The 17,838-nt window shown below is 39.6% G+C and overlaps 1 protein-coding gene across 2 annotated transcripts in view; it reads left to right on the top strand.

The window, feature by feature from the left end:
* Nucleotides 1–17,838, top strand: part of Snx27 (sorting nexin 27) — an 80,391-nt gene that overhangs the window by 52,435 nt on the left and 10,118 nt on the right. For both annotated transcript variants that reach the window (XM_021195592.1, XM_021195593.1), the window contains exons 5-8: nucleotides 1,226–1,330; nucleotides 5,744–5,822; nucleotides 6,787–6,950; nucleotides 11,466–11,555. In XM_021195592.1, the coding sequence (XP_021051251.1) occupies nucleotides 1,226–1,330; nucleotides 5,744–5,822; nucleotides 6,787–6,950; nucleotides 11,466–11,555 (438 nt within the window). The remainder of the gene's footprint in view (nucleotides 1–1,225; nucleotides 1,331–5,743; nucleotides 5,823–6,786; nucleotides 6,951–11,465; nucleotides 11,556–17,838) is intronic.

The raw sequence follows: 17,838 nt of genomic DNA, 5'->3' as shown, positions 1-17,838 counted from the left end.
TTTCTGAGTTTGAGGCCAGCCTGGTCTACAGAGTGAGCTCCAGGACAGCCAGGGCTACACAGAGAAACCCTGTCTCGAAAAAGCCAAAAAAAAAAAAAAAAAAAAAAATTAGAAGATCAAAATCTATTAGAAATTGGGTATGGTAGTTTATTCCTATAATCCCAGCATTCTAGAGACCAAGAGAGGAAGATAGATGGCCTTCAGTTCATGGTGTGTACCTTGACTGCAAGGCAAAACCGTATCTAAAAACAACAACAACAAAAAACACCAAAAAGACAAAAGATAAACTATTAGAAAAATACGTTGAGACTAAAAAGGGTTCAGCAGTTTAGGAGCATTTGTTGCTCATGTAGAAGACCTGGGTTCAATTCCCAGCAAGTGAATGGCGGCTCCTAGCTAATCTGCCTAAGGTCTTCCTGACCTCTGTGAGTACTGGGCACACACATGGTACACTCACACACATGTCGGCAGCACCCAAACACATAAAATAAACCTAAAAAATTAAAAAAAGAAATATGTGTTATCCTCAAAAGCAATGAGGGTTGTGGGGTTTTTTTGTTTTGGTTTGTTTTTTGGTTTTTGGTTTGTTTTGTTTTGTTTTGTTTTGTGGGTTTGTGGTGTGTGTGTGTGTGTGTGTGTGTGTGTGTGTGGTGCTAGAGCCCTAAAAATTCTAGGCAAGTGTTCTCACATTGAGCAATATCCCCAACTCTTAAGTGTTTATTTTTAATTAAGTAGAGTAAGAATTGTATAGTCTTAGCTAGAATATTGGGCATGACACAATTTACATCTCAAAGTCTCATCTATTGTACGTTTTGAAGATGGTCTGGTCATATCAAGATTCAGAAAGGACATCAGCTTTTGCCTTTAGCCTACCTAAGCTGCCTAATTACTCAGCCAGGGTTGAGACGTCTCCTGTCTCCTGTTTCTTACTCCTTGTACGTTCTAAAGGGAGTGACAAGAGGGGACCGAAATCTCATCTGGGCTTCACCTCGACTGTTTCACCTAGGCAGGATTCTATTTTGAAGTGGCAACATATCTGTTCATCTTAGATGATAACTTCTACAACCTAAAGCCAGCTTTATGAGTTGTAAATATATTAACTTTTAAGACTTCATTTTTTTCTCATTTTAATAGAATTTACTTTCTGTCTCTTAGTTAAATATTATTTAGCTAGCATGTAGCAAGGAGAATGAAGATTTACTACAAATTCTTTCTCTTCCTTTAGAATTACAACGGTGTGTCTGATGTAGAACTGAGAGTAGCATTACCGGATGGAACAACGGTTACTGTCAGAGTTAAAAAGAACAGTACTACTGACCAAGTGTACCAGGTAAAGCAACTTACATTGGATGGTGTAAAACTAAGAAACAAATTAAATGAGTTAGTACCTACAAAATGTGCAGAGCACACTTACTGGTTCATGTTACTACTGCAAAGTTAACTTTGTTCTTCTTAAAAGAAAGGTGTATGAGAGTTGAGTATATGACATGTGCTTGTGTGCTTGTAATCTCAGTACTTTGGAGGCGAAGGCAAGAATTCTGCAAGTACTAGAATATTCAGGAGTATAAAACAAAACCTTGTATTTTTTTTTTAAATGCAGTAAATACCCCAGAGTACAATGGTTATAATTAACTGTTCTTCCTCTTTTGTTGTTCTTATTAAAAAAAACTTTTTAAAAGTGTGTGTGTGCATGTGTACATTTGTGCATTTGTGTGTGTATTTGTGGAAACTGGGGGTTACATTGATGTCTTCCTAAACATTGAGTGTCCTCTATCACTCTCTGGCTTACTCCTTTGAGACAGAATCTCTAGACTGGTGGCCAGCACCCTCTAGCAGTCCCCCTGGCTTCACCCCCAGTAGTGCTAGGATTATGATCTTGACTGCATATAGATTTGTGCTCACCTTTTTTTTTTTTCGTTGCGGAGCAGGTTTCAGACTCAGATTCTCATGCAAGTGTTCTCACCCACTAAGCCACCTTTCTAGTCCCTTATAAAAGAAAAAACCTTGTGTGTCTGTCTCTCTCTGTGTGTGTATATGTATGTGTGTATGTTTGTGTTGCATGAGTATGTGCCTGTGGAAGCGTACCTGTATGTTCAGAAGTACATGCATGTATGCATGCATGTGGAAGCCAGAGATTGACACTAGGTGTCTTCCTAGATTGCTTCCGCACCTTACAGACTAAGGCAAGGACTCTTGCTAAACTGGAGTTTGGTGATTTGGCTAGTGTTTCTAGTCAGTTTGAGCTAGGGACTCCTTGTCTCTGCCTCCTGGTGGCTTGGATTACAGGTAGTCCTTATAGCTCCCAGCATTTATGTGGGCACTAGAGATCTGAATTGTGTTTCTCACACTTGTACTGCAAATGTTTTTCCCACAAAGCTATTTTTCCAGCCCTGTCAAATACTTTTTTTAAACATATAAAATCAGAATAGAATCAAATAATAAATTTCCCTATATACTTTTTTTTATTATGTGAGCTATAGAACCTGGGGACATGGGCATGCTGGGAAAATGCTCTACACCCCATTCCTTCATCGGTCATACTTAGTAACAGTCAAGATCTTGCCACACGGACACCATGTATCCTCTTTTCCTTTCCCTTTAAGGTTTTTGTTTTTTTAAGCAAGCACCATGGTAGATCTGTATATACTTCAGCATACATCTAAAACACGTATCCTTTACCCAATGCCAGTATCAAATCTTAAAAAGAGCACTACTTCGTTTAACTTCAGAGTTGGAAATTTTCAGTTATCAAAATGATTTTTAGAGTTGATTTGTTAAATCTGGATCTAAACAGGTCCTCCATGCAGTTTTGTTTCGTTTACTATAAGCAGCCTCCTTTCCCTGTGTTGTGTGGATGCTGTGGAGGCTGGGTCATTCTGAGTTTACCTTCTTGTTTTCTTGTAGGCTGCTTATCCTGTCCTTCATGCATTTTCTATGAATAGAAACTTGCTCTAGAGGCTTTATTATATCCAAGTTCTGTTTTTAATACAAAATACAAATACTTCATAACGAGGCTGTAACAAAGTATAATAAATATATTGTTTCTCGGGGCACTGCGCAGTCTGTAGTGTGACATGTGGGTCGGTAGTAGTTTGCTGGTGGTCCCTGGTCTCTTCACTACAGAGGGTCTGTGCACCCATAATTGTGGCCTTAACAGTTTGTAAAAGCTGCAAAGTGCTGGATTTCAGTTCTCACTCCCTCTTATTTTTTTTTTTTCCTTACACAGCTATAATTCTATAAGTAACTTTCCCTAGAAAAATAACAAATTAAAGAAAAGCTGTTTGTGGGAGAGAAAGGATAAATATTTAATTATTTCCTTTATTGGCAGCTTTCACGGTAAAGAATTGATGCCTTAGTTGATTCTAGTGTTGTCCGTTGCAACAATTGTTAGCATTTTATTTTTAATTACAGATAAATTTCTAATTAAATGTGATTTAATCCATAGAACGTTATTATCTCTTTGCTCAAATGGTTTCATCTTTGGTCAAAAGAAGTCCCTTCATGTCTGTTTCTGTATACTTCTGATGTGATCCATTAGCTTAGATAGGCATTTTAGAATAACAGGGTATCTTGAGCTTTTCTTTAAACATTTCCTGCCCTATATCTAGAATAGCCCTTCACCAATTAGTCTTGGTTCCTTTGTGAGAAATGACATTCAAGATCAGATCTACATGTCATCCAGTTGTTGTTTACAGGCCTTTGATATGAACTTGATCAAGACTTTCAGGATGACAGATGAATTTCTGTTATCAGTGCTTATACAAAGTGCTCCTTTGTAGCAAATGAGAAAAAAAATCTACTCTTCATTTGATCATGTACTATATACCGTGGCAGTTGACATATGTAGGATCCCAGCCATCTTTGAAATTTTATAGTAGTGGAGTAATTACAGAAAGTATGTTTTTATAGTTTTCAAATGTTCTATTCTCTACTTCTTTCAGTGTTTCTTTAGAAAGACCTAGGGTATTTTGTTGTCTAGTTTTTTACATGACTATGTGTTCCTATGAATATGTATATAAATGCATGCACTTATCTGGAAAGGTCAGAGAGGGCATTGGGTACCATGAAACTGGAGTTCAGTGCAGGTGCCAGAAACTAAGCTCATGTCCTCAATGAGAGCAGTGAGTGCTCTATCTGCTGGACCTTCTCTGCAGCCTGGACCTAGACTGCTTTAATACTTTCCCTTTCCCATCTTATTCTTGTGTCTTGTGGCTAGAAACCATTTTGTAAGTCCTGAGAGTAGTCCAGCTTTGATCCAGTGCAGTATAGAATAGTGATTTAAAATACTTACAATTTCCAGTTCCTATACAATATCAGATGAATTGAGGCTGGATATGTGAACAGATAAAGGAAGAAGTGATACAATCGTATTTGGTTCAGTCTTCCAACGATTTTTACCTAATTAGTGAATGCCTTGCTTATATTAGTAGTGCTTTTAAAAAACTGATTTTGTTACTAAAATCTGCTTTGTGCTTTTTTTCTTTTTGTTATGCATATGAAATTTCAATTTTGATTTTATTTGCACATGAAGTCCTTTGTTTCCAGAGAGCAATAATTGGTTCTTGTTTAATATGCTACTTATCAACATTTTGTCACTTTCATGAAGATATTAGTGATTATAATTCCTAAGAAAGAGAGATATACAGTGTCCCCAATTTAGAACCTAGATCATCTGAAAAAATATCTGACTAGAAATAACAATGCTTTAAGCTCAAGAATTCAGCACAGAAATGCACAGATCTGGTTCCAGGTGCTAGGAGGCTAAGGCAGGAAGACCACTTGAGTTAGGCATTCAAGGCCGGTAGCTAACATTGTGAGATTCTGTCTCTACAATAAACACAAATCAAAGGTTGAGGGATCTGGAGAGATGGCTTAAGCAGCCACAATGCTGGCTGCTTTTTAGAGGACCTGGGTTTGATTCCCAGCAGTCACATGGCTGCTTATAACTGTCCGTAACTGTATTCTTTGGAGATCTGCATCTTCTGGCTTTCATGGGCAACAGTTATACAGACATGCAGGCAAAACACTCATACACATAAAACAAAAATAATTAAATAATCAAAGGTTGAGATCTTGTACCTTAATAGCCTATAGTAAATGTAAGCTGAGATGTGAGACTGGATATCAGGGGCTTTGTCCTCAGGTGTGATGAGGTGATTTAGTGGGTGATCCCTGCAAGTTGTTCTCTGATTCCCATATCAGCCCACCCCCATACACATACAGAGCCAGATACACACACATTCAAAAATTGAATATTTTTAAAAAATTGTTGTTTTATGATTGTCTTATAAAGTGTATTTCTTTAAGTATATAAAAGACCTTTGTTGGGGCTGGAGTGATAACTCAGTTCTAAGCGATCCTTTGTCTTTTTCTGTTCTCTGTGGGTATCCAAATATATATGGCATCATTCACACCAACACACACATCATATACATTAGTAAAAATATATTTAAAAAATACCTTTGTGGAATTAATTCATATTTGAGAAAGGAAATTTGACACTAAGGAGGAACTATTATTAACTTGTATCAAAGAGATAGTTGCTCACATAGAGAGAGGATAGCTATATTTGGGTTTCTGCACCTGTGTGCACATGTGTACCTTATGGATACCTGTGGACATGGTAGTTTTTATGAAGCTAGGATGTAGTGTCTCCTTTTCCCCTTCTCATGCATGTACCTGCCTCCATAGCATTGTCTGACGTTACTTTTCCTGAAATAATTGTGTCCTGTTTAAACTTCAGGCTATTGCAGCAAAGGTTGGCATGGACAGTACAACAGTGAATTACTTTGCTTTATTTGAAGTGATCAATCATTCCTTTGGTAAGTGCCAATAGTTGATACTATATTTTGTTTGGGGGTGTTTTAGTCTAATATTCTTGGACAAAAACTGCTAAAAGGAGAGCCAACTTATTAATACTGCCTTCAGCAAGCAGACTTGGTAGATCTTATAAAGGCTTTCTGATCAATATTCATCCATTCCTTCTTTTGTCAGTATATAGCAATTTTGAATCCATGGGAGCAGCCATCTTCCTATTATTTTTCTTCCCAACTCTCAGTAGCCTAATCCACAGATATAAATTGTGTTGTAAAGAATTGGTAATGACCTTATCCTTTCCAAGCTTTCTGTAAAGGAAACAAATTGAGTCTGTCTTTTGCAGTGTTGTAAAGCCAAGTAAGCCTCAAGAACAATTAGGAGAGCTAGTGCAGAAATTAGAAGGAGTAAGCTAGGCATGGTGGCACATTGTAATCCCAGCCCACAGTGGAGCCAGGCTGCTCAGAAGTTACTCAGTAGACACCTGGACAGATGCCTTAGGATTTAGGGAGTGAATGGATGAGAAGTTCCTTTTAATTCTGTATGAATAAATGCAGTACACTTGAGGATGCCCATAGGAGAGGCCAAACGGCCCATAGCTGGGTAAGAGAAGAGGCTGCTCTGAAGATGTTTGGTAGACCTAGCATGGTAATGTAACAGGTCATAGATCAAACAAACATTTTAACTGAACTTGGAGGTGGCACTCTCTCTGCAGTCATGTTATCTAAAGGAGCAGTTATCTAAGCAGCAGACTGCACTCATTTGTTTTTCTGGCTAGACTCATAGTTAGAAAGAGTGGATTTAGCTGGGCCTTTGGTTGCCTTCTGCTCCTGAGGTATAGTTACTTGATGAATTTGAGCTGGTGCTCTAATTAATGACAACCTACCATTATTGGTCTGCTGTGTACAGTTTCTACTAAGGAAACTCTCTATACATCATTCCACTCAGCATTCTTTGTTTTGTCTTCTTCAGTACGTAAGCTGGCACCTAACGAATTTCCTCATAAACTCTACGTCCAGAACTATACATCAGCTGTGCCAGGCACCTGCCTGACCATTCGCAAGTGGCTCTTTACAACAGAAGAAGAAGTCCTTTTAAATGACAATGACCTTGCTGTTACGTACTTCTTTCATCAGGTGGGTGAATAAGTCTTCCCGCTAAAAGCTAGGTTCCTTTCTTGTATATAGTTAGTAGTTAGACAGTTCAGTGTGAATCCTTGGGTCCAACTAGTACTTAGAGTATGGTTCATCCCGTTTCATAAGTCATAAATGCTAGAGCTGGGCCAGAGTTTTGAAAAAGTTAACATTTTTAATCAACAAAATGAGCCTATGGTTATGTATATGTTCAGAATTTCTAAAGCAATACTATACTGTGTGGGTCTGGGAAAAGCAGAATGTCTGGTTTTTACTTCATTCTTATATCACAGTCAATGCAGAGACTTCTGTGATGTCAAAGGGTATAGGAATTTGTCTCCACCAGCAAGTGTGAGATTCTTCGTTGGATACCACTCTGACACATCATTAAATGTTATGCAATTCTGACACTATCTGCCTGGAAATATCAAATCTCACAGATCAAGAGCTAAATTCCTCAAACTGCCCCCATTTTAGACCTGGTTTCAAGTCCTCTGAAACTGGTAAGCTGTTTGCTGCAGATCGAATTTCTATGAACACACACACAGCTGGTTTAAATAATTTGCTTACACTGCTCACAGAGCTCAGGAAATTTGATACTTATGAGCTATTTTAAAGAACATGAATAAGCAAGAAATGCAGTAATGTATAGTGAGCCCAAAAAGAAGGTCTAAAGCATAGGAGCTTCCATCTTGGAAGAGTTAGGAGTACACTGCACTCCTGCAAACTGGCCATGGTAAGTGGTCTAGGAGCTTCACCTTTTGGGTTTTGGGGTGTGTGTGTGTCTGTTTGCCTGTCTGTGTGTGTGTTATATGTATGTGACACATGCATTTAAATGTGCCAGTGTGCATACCAATATATGCATATGCTGAGGCCAGAGCAGAGCATCAAGTGCCTTCCTTAGTCATCCTCTGTGTTTGTCTTGAGATAGGATCTTTCACTGAACTAGAAGCTTACCTTTTAGGCTATGTTGACTAGCCAATGATCTCTCTGGAACTGCCTGCCTCCTCCCCATGATGCTTGAATTACAGGCATGCATAGACCAGCCTTTCTTTTCTTTTCTTTTCTTTTCTTTTCTTTTCTTTTCTTTTCTTTTCTTTTCTTTTCTTTTCTTTTCTTTTCTTTTCTTTTCTTTTCTTTTCTTTTCTTTTCTTTTCTTTTCTTTTCTTTTCTTTTCTTTTCTTTCTTTCTAGAATGGGTAGTGAAGATTCAAACTAGCATGCTTGTAGAACAAGCACTTCCACCCACTGAGTCATCTTCCTTCGTGTGTGTGTGTGTGTGTGTGTGTGTGTGTGTGTGTGTGTGTGTGAGAACAGGGACTTAATACATGGACATGACTATAATAGAAGCAACCATATTAGAATGTGATGGACATACAAGATTTGGGTTAATGCTGTTAGATTTGATGATGATACCCAGGTTGACCTTTCTGTACAGCATTCCTTTTCATAGTCCTGACCTAAGTTCCCTTCATAAATGGGGATCTTGTCATAAGAGGGCTTTGTTTCATTTTTGTATGTATTTATATGAAGAGTGGTAATGTGGGTAAACATAAATGCCTATCTGTGTGGAGGCCAGAAGTCAGCATTTGGTGTTCCTTAGGAATTATCCTCTTTGAGGTAGGGTCTCTCGCTAGGCTTGGGAAGCATCATTTATGCTAGTCTGGCTGGCTAACATACCCAGAGGTCCTGTTGTCACTGTCTACCCAGTACTGAGGTTATACAGGGTTTGCCTTATGTATTTATACCATACTGAAACCCTCTGGACCCACTGTGCATTGGACTTTAGCCAAAACTTTATAATTATCACCTGACCTTTGTAAGCCCCTACTTTAACTGGAGGGCCACAATACTTCTTGAGGTCTTTAAGAATCAGTGTCAAGGGCTGGTAAGATGGCTCAGCAGGTAAGAGCACCCGACTGCTCTTCCAAAGGTGCAGAGCTCAAATCCCAGCAACCACATGGTGGCTCACGACCATTCTTAATGAGATCTGACTCCTTCTTCTGGAGTGTCTGAAGACAGCTACAGTGTATTTACATATAATAAATAAATAAATCTTTTTGAAAAAAAAAAAAAAAGAATCAGTGTCAATTCAGAACCAGTATCCAATTGACCCTGGAAAGTTTGATTGTTTTCTTTCTTCCAGGTTAACAACTCTGTAGGTACCTCTGGGGGAGAGCTAGAGAAAGACTAACAGTAACTCTTAGGCACTTTACTGAGGTCCTTTTGTTCAGGGGATTCTGGGTCTGCAAACTGGCTCAATTCTGGTAATTGGGTCACAGGCTGAGATTTCCCCTTACCACCTTCCAATATATCCTTTCTTACTTTTTTGTTTTCTTTTGTTTTGGTTTTGGTTTTTGGTTTTTCGAGACAGGGTTTCTCTGTATAGCCCTGGCTGTCCTGGAACTCACTCTGTAGACCAGGCTGGCCTTGAACTCAGAAATCCACCTGCCTCTGCCTCCCGAGTGCTGGGATTAAAGGCGTGCGCTTTAACCACCCCCCAGCTTTTGTGAAAGATTTGGTGACAAAATTGGTATTATAGTCAGGTGGTTGTGGTGGCATATTCCTTTGATCTCAGCGCTCAGGAGGCAGAGGCCTCTCTGAGTTCAAGGCCAACCTGGTATATGAATTGAGTTCCAGGACAGCCAGGGCTACACAGAGAAACAAACGAACAAAAAAGGTTATTGTTTGCAGTTAATTGACAAGAATTGGATGTTTGCAAATGGAAAGTTACAAATAGGAGCAGGAAGAATAAACTTGACAGACGATATCTTTAAATTATTAAAGGAAGCCAGTAAAGGAAAAGTGTGAACATTGTTTGTATACTTACAAAGTACTATTGATTAAATATTCTCTATGTGTATGTGTGTGTGCTTTTCTGAACTTATGTGCATCATATATATGCAGGTACCTGTGTAGGCCAGAGGATGTCAAATCCTCTGGAATCGGAGTTACAGGTAGTTGTGAGTTGCTAAGAACTAACCTGAGTCCTCTTAAAGAACAATCAGTACTCTGACCTGCTAAGCCATCTCTCCAGCCCCTGATTAAACTTTATTTATTTATCTATCTTTTTTTTTTTTTTTAACTGAGAAGTTAGGAGAAGAGTTTCCATGCAAGCCTGCTGAAGTGTGGCATATGATGTAATCCCAGCACTCTGGGGGCTGAAGCAAGAGAACAAGTTCAGGGCCAACCTTGACTACCATAGCAACACCTAAAAAAAAGTAAAACTGTATTGGGATAGGGCTAGATACGAGGCTCAGAGGTAGAGTGCTTGCCTAGTGTTCATGAGGCCTCTGGGATCAATCCCCAGAATAGGAGGAAGAAATTATCAGTAAGCATAACATGTAAAATTTTGTAAGGACAATCATAAAAACTTTGATTGCAAGAGATAATTTCATAAAACTTTCTCACTACAAAAATTGTTAATTTCTGTCTTTTTTTGTAGTCATCGTTATGTGTAGCTGTATATATGTATGTATGTATGGCTGTATGTATGTATGGCTGTATGTATGTATGTATGTATGTATGCCCAACTGAGATGGTTTAGGTGACTTTGAAGTGGGCATTGGCAGGGAATACAGCTAGACCCTGATCTAGTTCTTGCCTTTAATCTTGAATTCAGTCTCTTTTCTAGGACTCTAGAAAACCAGGTGTGGTGACAGACATGCCTGTATTCACAGAACTCAAGTCTGAGTCAGGGGGATTGTGAGGTCCTGAGCAGTGTAGTCTGCATTGGTCACACCAAATGGGCCTGAGTAAGGAACTGTCTATAAAGAAATAGTCAGAGCCGGGCGTGGTGGCGCACGCCTTTAATCCCAGCACTTGGGAGGCAGAGGCAGGCGGATTTCTGAGTTCCAGGCCAGCCTGGGCTACAAAGTGAAACCCTGTCTCGAAAAACCAAAAAAAAAAAAAAGAAAAAAGAAATAGTCAGAAGGTTAAAACAGTGGGAAATCATTTGTACCTTAACGTTACAACATCTATGATCTTACTACATTCCTTCTTCATCATGATCCGTGTGTGTGTGTGTATGTGTATGGATTTGGGGGGGGGGGATGAACATACTTATTTTAGCCACACACTTTAACTCATTGCCTTAAGTCAGAAAGGTTTCATTTAAATTCAGCAGATCTATTTCCTGTTCTCTGTCTTCATCTGAGAGTTTCTCACTCACCTGCCTAGGGAGGTCTGTCTTAGGCTTCTTTGTTAACTATGGTTACAGCTGCTCCTGTTATAACTGCACATTGCACACTTTTTGCCGTATGTACGCTCTGTCTTCTCATCGTTATTTTTCAAAGATAACATGTGCTCTCCCTGCTCTCTTGGTGGTTATCACATGGTTAATGTGCTCTCCACAGAGAGTTCTCATTTGCCTCCATCCTTCAGTGCTAGTTATTCTAGTAAAGGCGCACCTGTGGGGACAGTTCACTGTGGTGATGATGATGGTGCTGGTCCAGGTGAACATAAGCTCTCCTAAAAATGCATGTGAATAACTTCTTTCTCTGTCTTTACTTTGTGATAGGCTGTTGATGATGTAAAGAAAGGTTACATTAAAGCAGAAGAGAAGTCTTACCAGTTACAGAAGCTATATGAACAAAGGAAGATGGTCATGGTAAGTTTGTGTCTCCATTACTGCTTAAATGTTCTGTTTTGTCTGATTTTGAAGCCTAGTCAGAGGCTTGATAAATTGAGAGGTGGAACATACCGACTTTGATGTAAAATCCTTGTGTTTCCCCATTATCACATAAAACAATTTAGATTATACATATAGTTTTTAGTAAGTTAATTTTTAGTAATTTATAAATTTTAGTAATAACCAAATAATATTTGTTTGAAAATGTGCTAAGCAAAGCTGGAGGTAGCATCCAGAGTCCTAGTATCTGGAGGTGGAAACAGGAAGGAAAGGCCGCCCTTGGCTGTGTAGTGAGCTTAAGGCCAGACCAACAGCAGTGACCATAAAGCACACTATGGACTGGAGACTTGCTTGACGGATAAGAGCACTGTTGATATTCTCAATACCCGCATGGATGCTCTCAACTGTCTGTAATTCCAGTCTCAGGGAATCTGATGCCTCTTCTGGACTCTATGGGCACCAGGCACATACATGGTTTACATATGTACATACAGGCAAAACAGTCAATGCACATAAAATAAATTTTTTAAAAACCCTTTTAAAACATTATAATCTATAAGAACTAGTATTTAGATTTTTTTTTTTTAAGTTTTAGTATTTATTTATCCTAGAACAGGTCTCAGCCAGGTCAGCCTGGAGCTTGTTATGTAGCCCAGGCTGGCCTCAAACTCTCTGTGTTGCCTAGGCTGGCCTTGAACTTGACTTAAATATCCTATACCAGTCTCTCAAGTGGTAAGGTAACAAGAATAAGCCACCACATTCAGTTCGGTCTTTAACATTAAAATTGAGTTTAGTTGTGAGGTAGCAAAACCATTGCTTTTACACCTTGATCCTGTTTGTGTAGACAGTTATGCTCAGCAGTGCTTTACATCGTATGATTTCTTAGACTTAGGATTTACTTTAGCTGCTACTTGTTTCATGTAGCTACTTAAATCTAGATTTAAAATTATTAAAATGTATTCCTTTGGTTGAAATGGCCATGTTTTAAGTGCTAAATAGCCATGTGAGGCCAGTGGCTGCCATGTGACAGTGCAGGTGTAGGTTTTCAGACTTGCAGGAAGTTCTCTCAGACAGGGCTGCCTAGGTGGTCTTCAGGTATTTAAAGTAAGTTGTTACTTTGTACCAGCCATAAGTACAATGGTGGACAGTGTAAAAAAAGTATAAATAGTAAAAAATAATAATAAAAATAATACTAATAAAGATTATTAGCTGGGCGTGGTGGCTCACACCTTTAATCCCAGGCAGATTTCTGAGTTCGAGGCCAGCCTGATCTACAAAGTGAGTTCCAGGACAGCCAAGGCTATACAGAGAAACCCTGTCTTGAAAAAAATCAAAAAAAGAAAGAAAGAAAGAAAGAAAGAAAGAAAGAAAGAAAGAAAGAAAGAAAGAAAGAATATTTAAAAGATTTCAGTCATAAGCATTTACAAATTTCTCTCTTGACAGATGACATATAGCTAAAATTTTTGCAATGTTCCATGTGTATAATGAACACACTAGTAATCATTCAGATACACTACTTGTATTGTTTTTTACTTTCTTTATACTTGTTATCTATTTTAAATTAATTTAATTGGGCCAGATATGGTGGGATACATGTGTAATCTCAGCCTGCAGGAAGCCAAGGCAAGAGGGTCCTTACTTAAGACCAGACTGAGCTATCCAACAAGCTTGAGTGTGAGGTCAACCTGGGCATATAATGTGGCCAGGTCAGAAGGTGAATAGAGTCAGCATTGACCTTAGCCCATGCATGACTTTACATCTAGGAAGGATAGTTAGTCACTTTACCACTTACATGATAAAAAAAAATCTCCTTCCTGTAGAAACTCACCAGAAATCAGGGAATTGTTTTACCACTACATACAAGTAGACTGAAATAGAAAATAAAAAATCTTTTGAGTATAATTAAATATTGGTAGAATTTTGGCTTAGGGAGTTTTTCTATGAAATAGTATTTTTTTTTTTCAATGTGTTCCACATGGGAGAGGTTTATTATGCAGGAATGGGGGGGGCGGCAAAGTGGGTAGAAGGGTTGAGAAGAGAAGAGAGAGAGAAAGAGTGGGGAGAAGAAAGAGGAGAAGAGAAGAGAAGAGGGCGAGGACATAAAATAGTATCTTAAAGCACAAGCTACATCTGTTCTTTAAGATAATAGCACTGGGACTAAGAGTGATAACATATGCCAGCAAGTTTCTATGAGTGAGGCCGGCCTGCAGAGTGAGCTTCAGGCCAACCAGGGCTACTTCATGAGTTCTTGTTTCAAAAGACAAACAAAAAAAACAAAAACAAATACAAAAGAGAGGCCGGAGAGATGGCTCAGTGGTTAAAAGTGCTGGTGGCTCTTGGACAGAGGACCAAGTTTCAGTTCTCATCACTCACATCAGCTCACAACTGTGTGTAACTGCAGTTCTAGAGGATCTGAAGCCTTCTTCTGTCCTTCACAGCACCAGGCACACATGTGGTATACATACATACATGCAGGCAATCATGCATATACATACAATAAAAATAAATATGTAAAAAGCATACTTGAGATTGTGAAGCCTGAAGAGTTTCAGAACCAAGCCTATGTCTTATTAACATTGAACATTTATAAAGTGTCCTTTACTATACTTTTTTTCCCTCTCTACTTATCTAAGTAATATAAGACAATGGACAGAATAATTGTGTGGCCACTTTTTTTTAGACAGGGTCTCTTAGCCAAAGCTGGTCTTGAACATCTTCCCACTTCCATCTCCCAGGTCCTAGTATGACAGATGTGTACCACCATGCCTAGCTTTAAATCTTTGGTTTTTACATACTTGTTGGAAATATGTTAGAAAATAAAAATTCACCTTTTTCAATTTTGAATTTATGTAACTTTTCAATGTTTCTTTTCAAGCTTGGTACAAATTCAGCAATATAGCAAATGTCTACTTAAAACTGAGAAGTAATAGCAGCCTGAGAGTTTCCAGAAGACCTAGGTCCCAATTAAGATTACATCTGGCTTCTCATCAAGGACTAGGGTGCCCTCAGTCTCCACTCAGGTTATTTTTAGAACTTATGCCAGTAAGAACTCTCTTGAAGATTTTTTTGCTTTCAGGGTGATATCTTGAATCCAAGGACAAGAAGAGAAAATTCATTATATGCTGATCCTGTTCTAGAATGCTTATGAAGTGTTAGCCTCATTTTACAAAGAAGTGGACCAAATACCAGACAAGAAGCACTTGTTTACCAAGGGAGAAGGGTTTACCACGGCTTAGTAGTTTGAGGGGATACAGTTCATCATGGTGGCAAGAATAGGAGATGGCTGATCCAGGCCTGCCCCCACTGACCTACCTCTTCAGTGAAGTTCCATCTTCTGATAGTTCCACAGTCTTCCAAAAATAGTATCAGCCAGTTGAAAACCAAGTGTTCAAACATAGGAGCCTATTTGAGACATTTCCCCTTCAAACCACAGTATCTGGGATCATGTGACTGGTCAGAGCAGAACTAGGCTTTGGGATTAGAGCTCCAGTGCATGTTCCCCCTGAATCAAGGTAGAATGGGTTTCTGTTTCTTCCATATGGCAGTGGAAAAGGCCCCAGGAATAATAACTTTCTTGACACCACAGAGCATTCAGGATACACAGTAGTCCACATCTCTTCTGTCGCTTTTTCTAATCTTTGTCTTTATCTGAATGCTGCTTTTAAACAAATCTCTATGGAAGGTTGGGTCCAAATGGGTAAAACCGTGTTATACGGTTGCTCAAGAGGCAGATACAGAGACTGCAAGTTTAAGGCTAGCCTGATGGACTTAGCCCGACCCAGGCCAACTTTCTGAGCTGCATAATAAAATCCCACCTTCCGCCCACAGACAGATCTGTAGAGTAAAGGCCCTCTTAGGAATATGGCAGATATGTCTGTCAGAACAGCAGAAGTGTGTCCCAAACAAGATAATCAGTACATTTCTTTTATGCTAGTCATTTTTTGTGAAATAACTTGAGCAGAAGTAATCTTCAGGTTGTGTGACACCCACCTACATTACAGATTTTTAAGTACCACGAGTTGTCAGTGTTTCTAATTGGATTGGAGTGGATTGGATGTTAGAGGACAGGGTTCAAGGTATTCTTTTCCCTTTACCATTTTATTGTAAGTTTTCAAACGCACAGAGAAGCAGGAAGTGCAGAAGGCCCCAGGTACCACCTCTCCGCAGGGCTGCAGTCCTCACCTTTCTAGTCTTGCAGGCTTTGTTTGCTTCTATCTTAACCCGGAGGGTTTGGGGGTTTTTGTTTTTTATCTCCTTGCTTCTGTGATGCAAAAAGTTGAACCCAGGACTTCACAACCCAGTCCTTACCCTGGAAGTTGTTTTTTTTTAAATATGTATGTGTGTTTTCCTGTTTGTCTGTATGTGTACCATGCACATGCAGTGCCCAAAGAATCAAGAAGAGGGCATCAGATCTCCTGGAGCTGGAGTTAGAGACAGCCGAGAGCTCCCCAGTATGGGTGCTGGGAAGCAGACTCTGATCGTCTGAGAGTGTAGCAAGGTTCTTAAATGCTGGGCTATCTCTCCAGCCCCTACTCTGGAATTTTAGAAAGTAATTTCCAGATCTGTCATTTCACAGCCGTTCTTCTTGTCCACCAAATGGGTGGACCATCACTCCCCAGGTCTCAAGCTCTTCTGAACATGATGAGCCCTTTGGCTAATGATAAAGCTTTGAAAAGATCTTAACCATCACCAGGCGGTGGAGGTGGTGAAGGTGGTGACACACTCCTTTAATCCCAGCACTCAGGAGGCAGAGACAGGTGGATCTCTCTAAGTTCAAGGCCAGCCTGGTCTATAAAGCAAGTTCTAGGACAGCCAGGACTACAGAGAGGAACCCTGTCTAAAAAACAAGACAAATTTAAAACTATCATTTATTAATCGTCTAATTGTGTGTCAAATTCTGTGCTAAATATTTTATATTTGATGCTAATAAATAATATTATGACATAAGTGCCATCATTCTTTCCTGTTTATAGAGTACGACACTTGTGGTAAGGTTGTCTTAGCTAGGAAATAGTGCAGTTTGGAATTGAGTGCAAGGCGGCCTGAGTGCAGCCCAGTGATGCACACATCACTGCTCTCTGGGCTTGGGTCTGTCCCAAGCCTTGTGGAAGAGTTTTTGCATGTTGCATTGCACCTGCCTCTTGCCACACTTACCTGCGTGTGGCAGGGTTTGTTCTACTCATAGCCATGGAGCAGGAGTAAATTGTTGCATGTCTACTGGTACAGGAAGGGTGATAAAAAGGGAAGAGATAGTATAGCGTGGTGGTGAGAGTGAGAAAGTAAGAGCGAGGCTTTGAATTAGGACGGCTCTTCTGAACTCACCCCACTCTTGCCACCCTTCTGTGCTTTCCCATCTTGTAAGTTGTTATTTGACTGAGGAAAAAAATATGAAGGGGTCAGGGTGTGACCTCCCACTCCTGTGGAGGAGCTGCAACCCCAACAGCACTAGCAGTGTTTGAAGTGTGATTCACCAGTCGCAGAGCCACAGGCTGCCATGTGTCTTTTCTTTTCTTTCTTTTACTGGTGTCATTCCTTCTGTCTTGGTAAGAGAGATAGCAGCTGTCTGGTTCTCAGTTTGGAATTCCCACCCATCTACTTTTCTGCACATAGCAGCAGCAATTTTGAAGCCTATGTCTTATTTCTGAGGCAGCCTTTGAAATGAATCCAGCTCAGAGACCATGAATCTTTTTATTCCCTTCCATATCTCTTTGCTATTGTTTTTACGCTCTATCCAAGTGTCTTCTGTTCTTTGCTCATCTTGGGCTTATGGGTTAGAGAGTAGCTGCAGCAGTAGAGGACAGAGCCAAGTGACCTTCAGTGTTTGAAGCGTCTCTGGCTTCATCTTGTGAGGGCTGCGTATATGGCTTGATATGAGTCCACATGGTCTTTAAGGGGGCACAGTGTCAGTGGGCTGGAGAGATGGCTCAGTGGTTAAGAGCACTGTCTGTTCTTCTCAAGGTCTGGAGTTCAATTCCCAGCAACTACATGGTGGCTCACAACCATCTATAATGGAATCTTCTGGTGTGCAGGCACACACACACACACACACACACAAATTGAGCACAATATGTATAAAGTAAATAAAATCTTAAAAAAAAAAAAAAAAAGAGAGGCACATTGTCTTATTTTTCGTCCATGTTGCCCTGATAAAACACTCTGACTACTGGCACAACTGGAGGCTATCATGTAGAAGAATGAGAATCGATCCATTCTTATCTCCTTGTACAAAGCTCAAGTCTAAGTGGATCAAAGACCTCCACAT

This window comes from Mus pahari, chromosome 4, assembly GCF_900095145.1.
Source record: "Mus pahari chromosome 4, PAHARI_EIJ_v1.1, whole genome shotgun sequence".
Taxonomy (NCBI): domain Eukaryota; kingdom Metazoa; phylum Chordata; class Mammalia; order Rodentia; family Muridae; genus Mus; species Mus pahari.
This window is presented reverse-complemented; position numbering and strand designations above follow the sequence as displayed.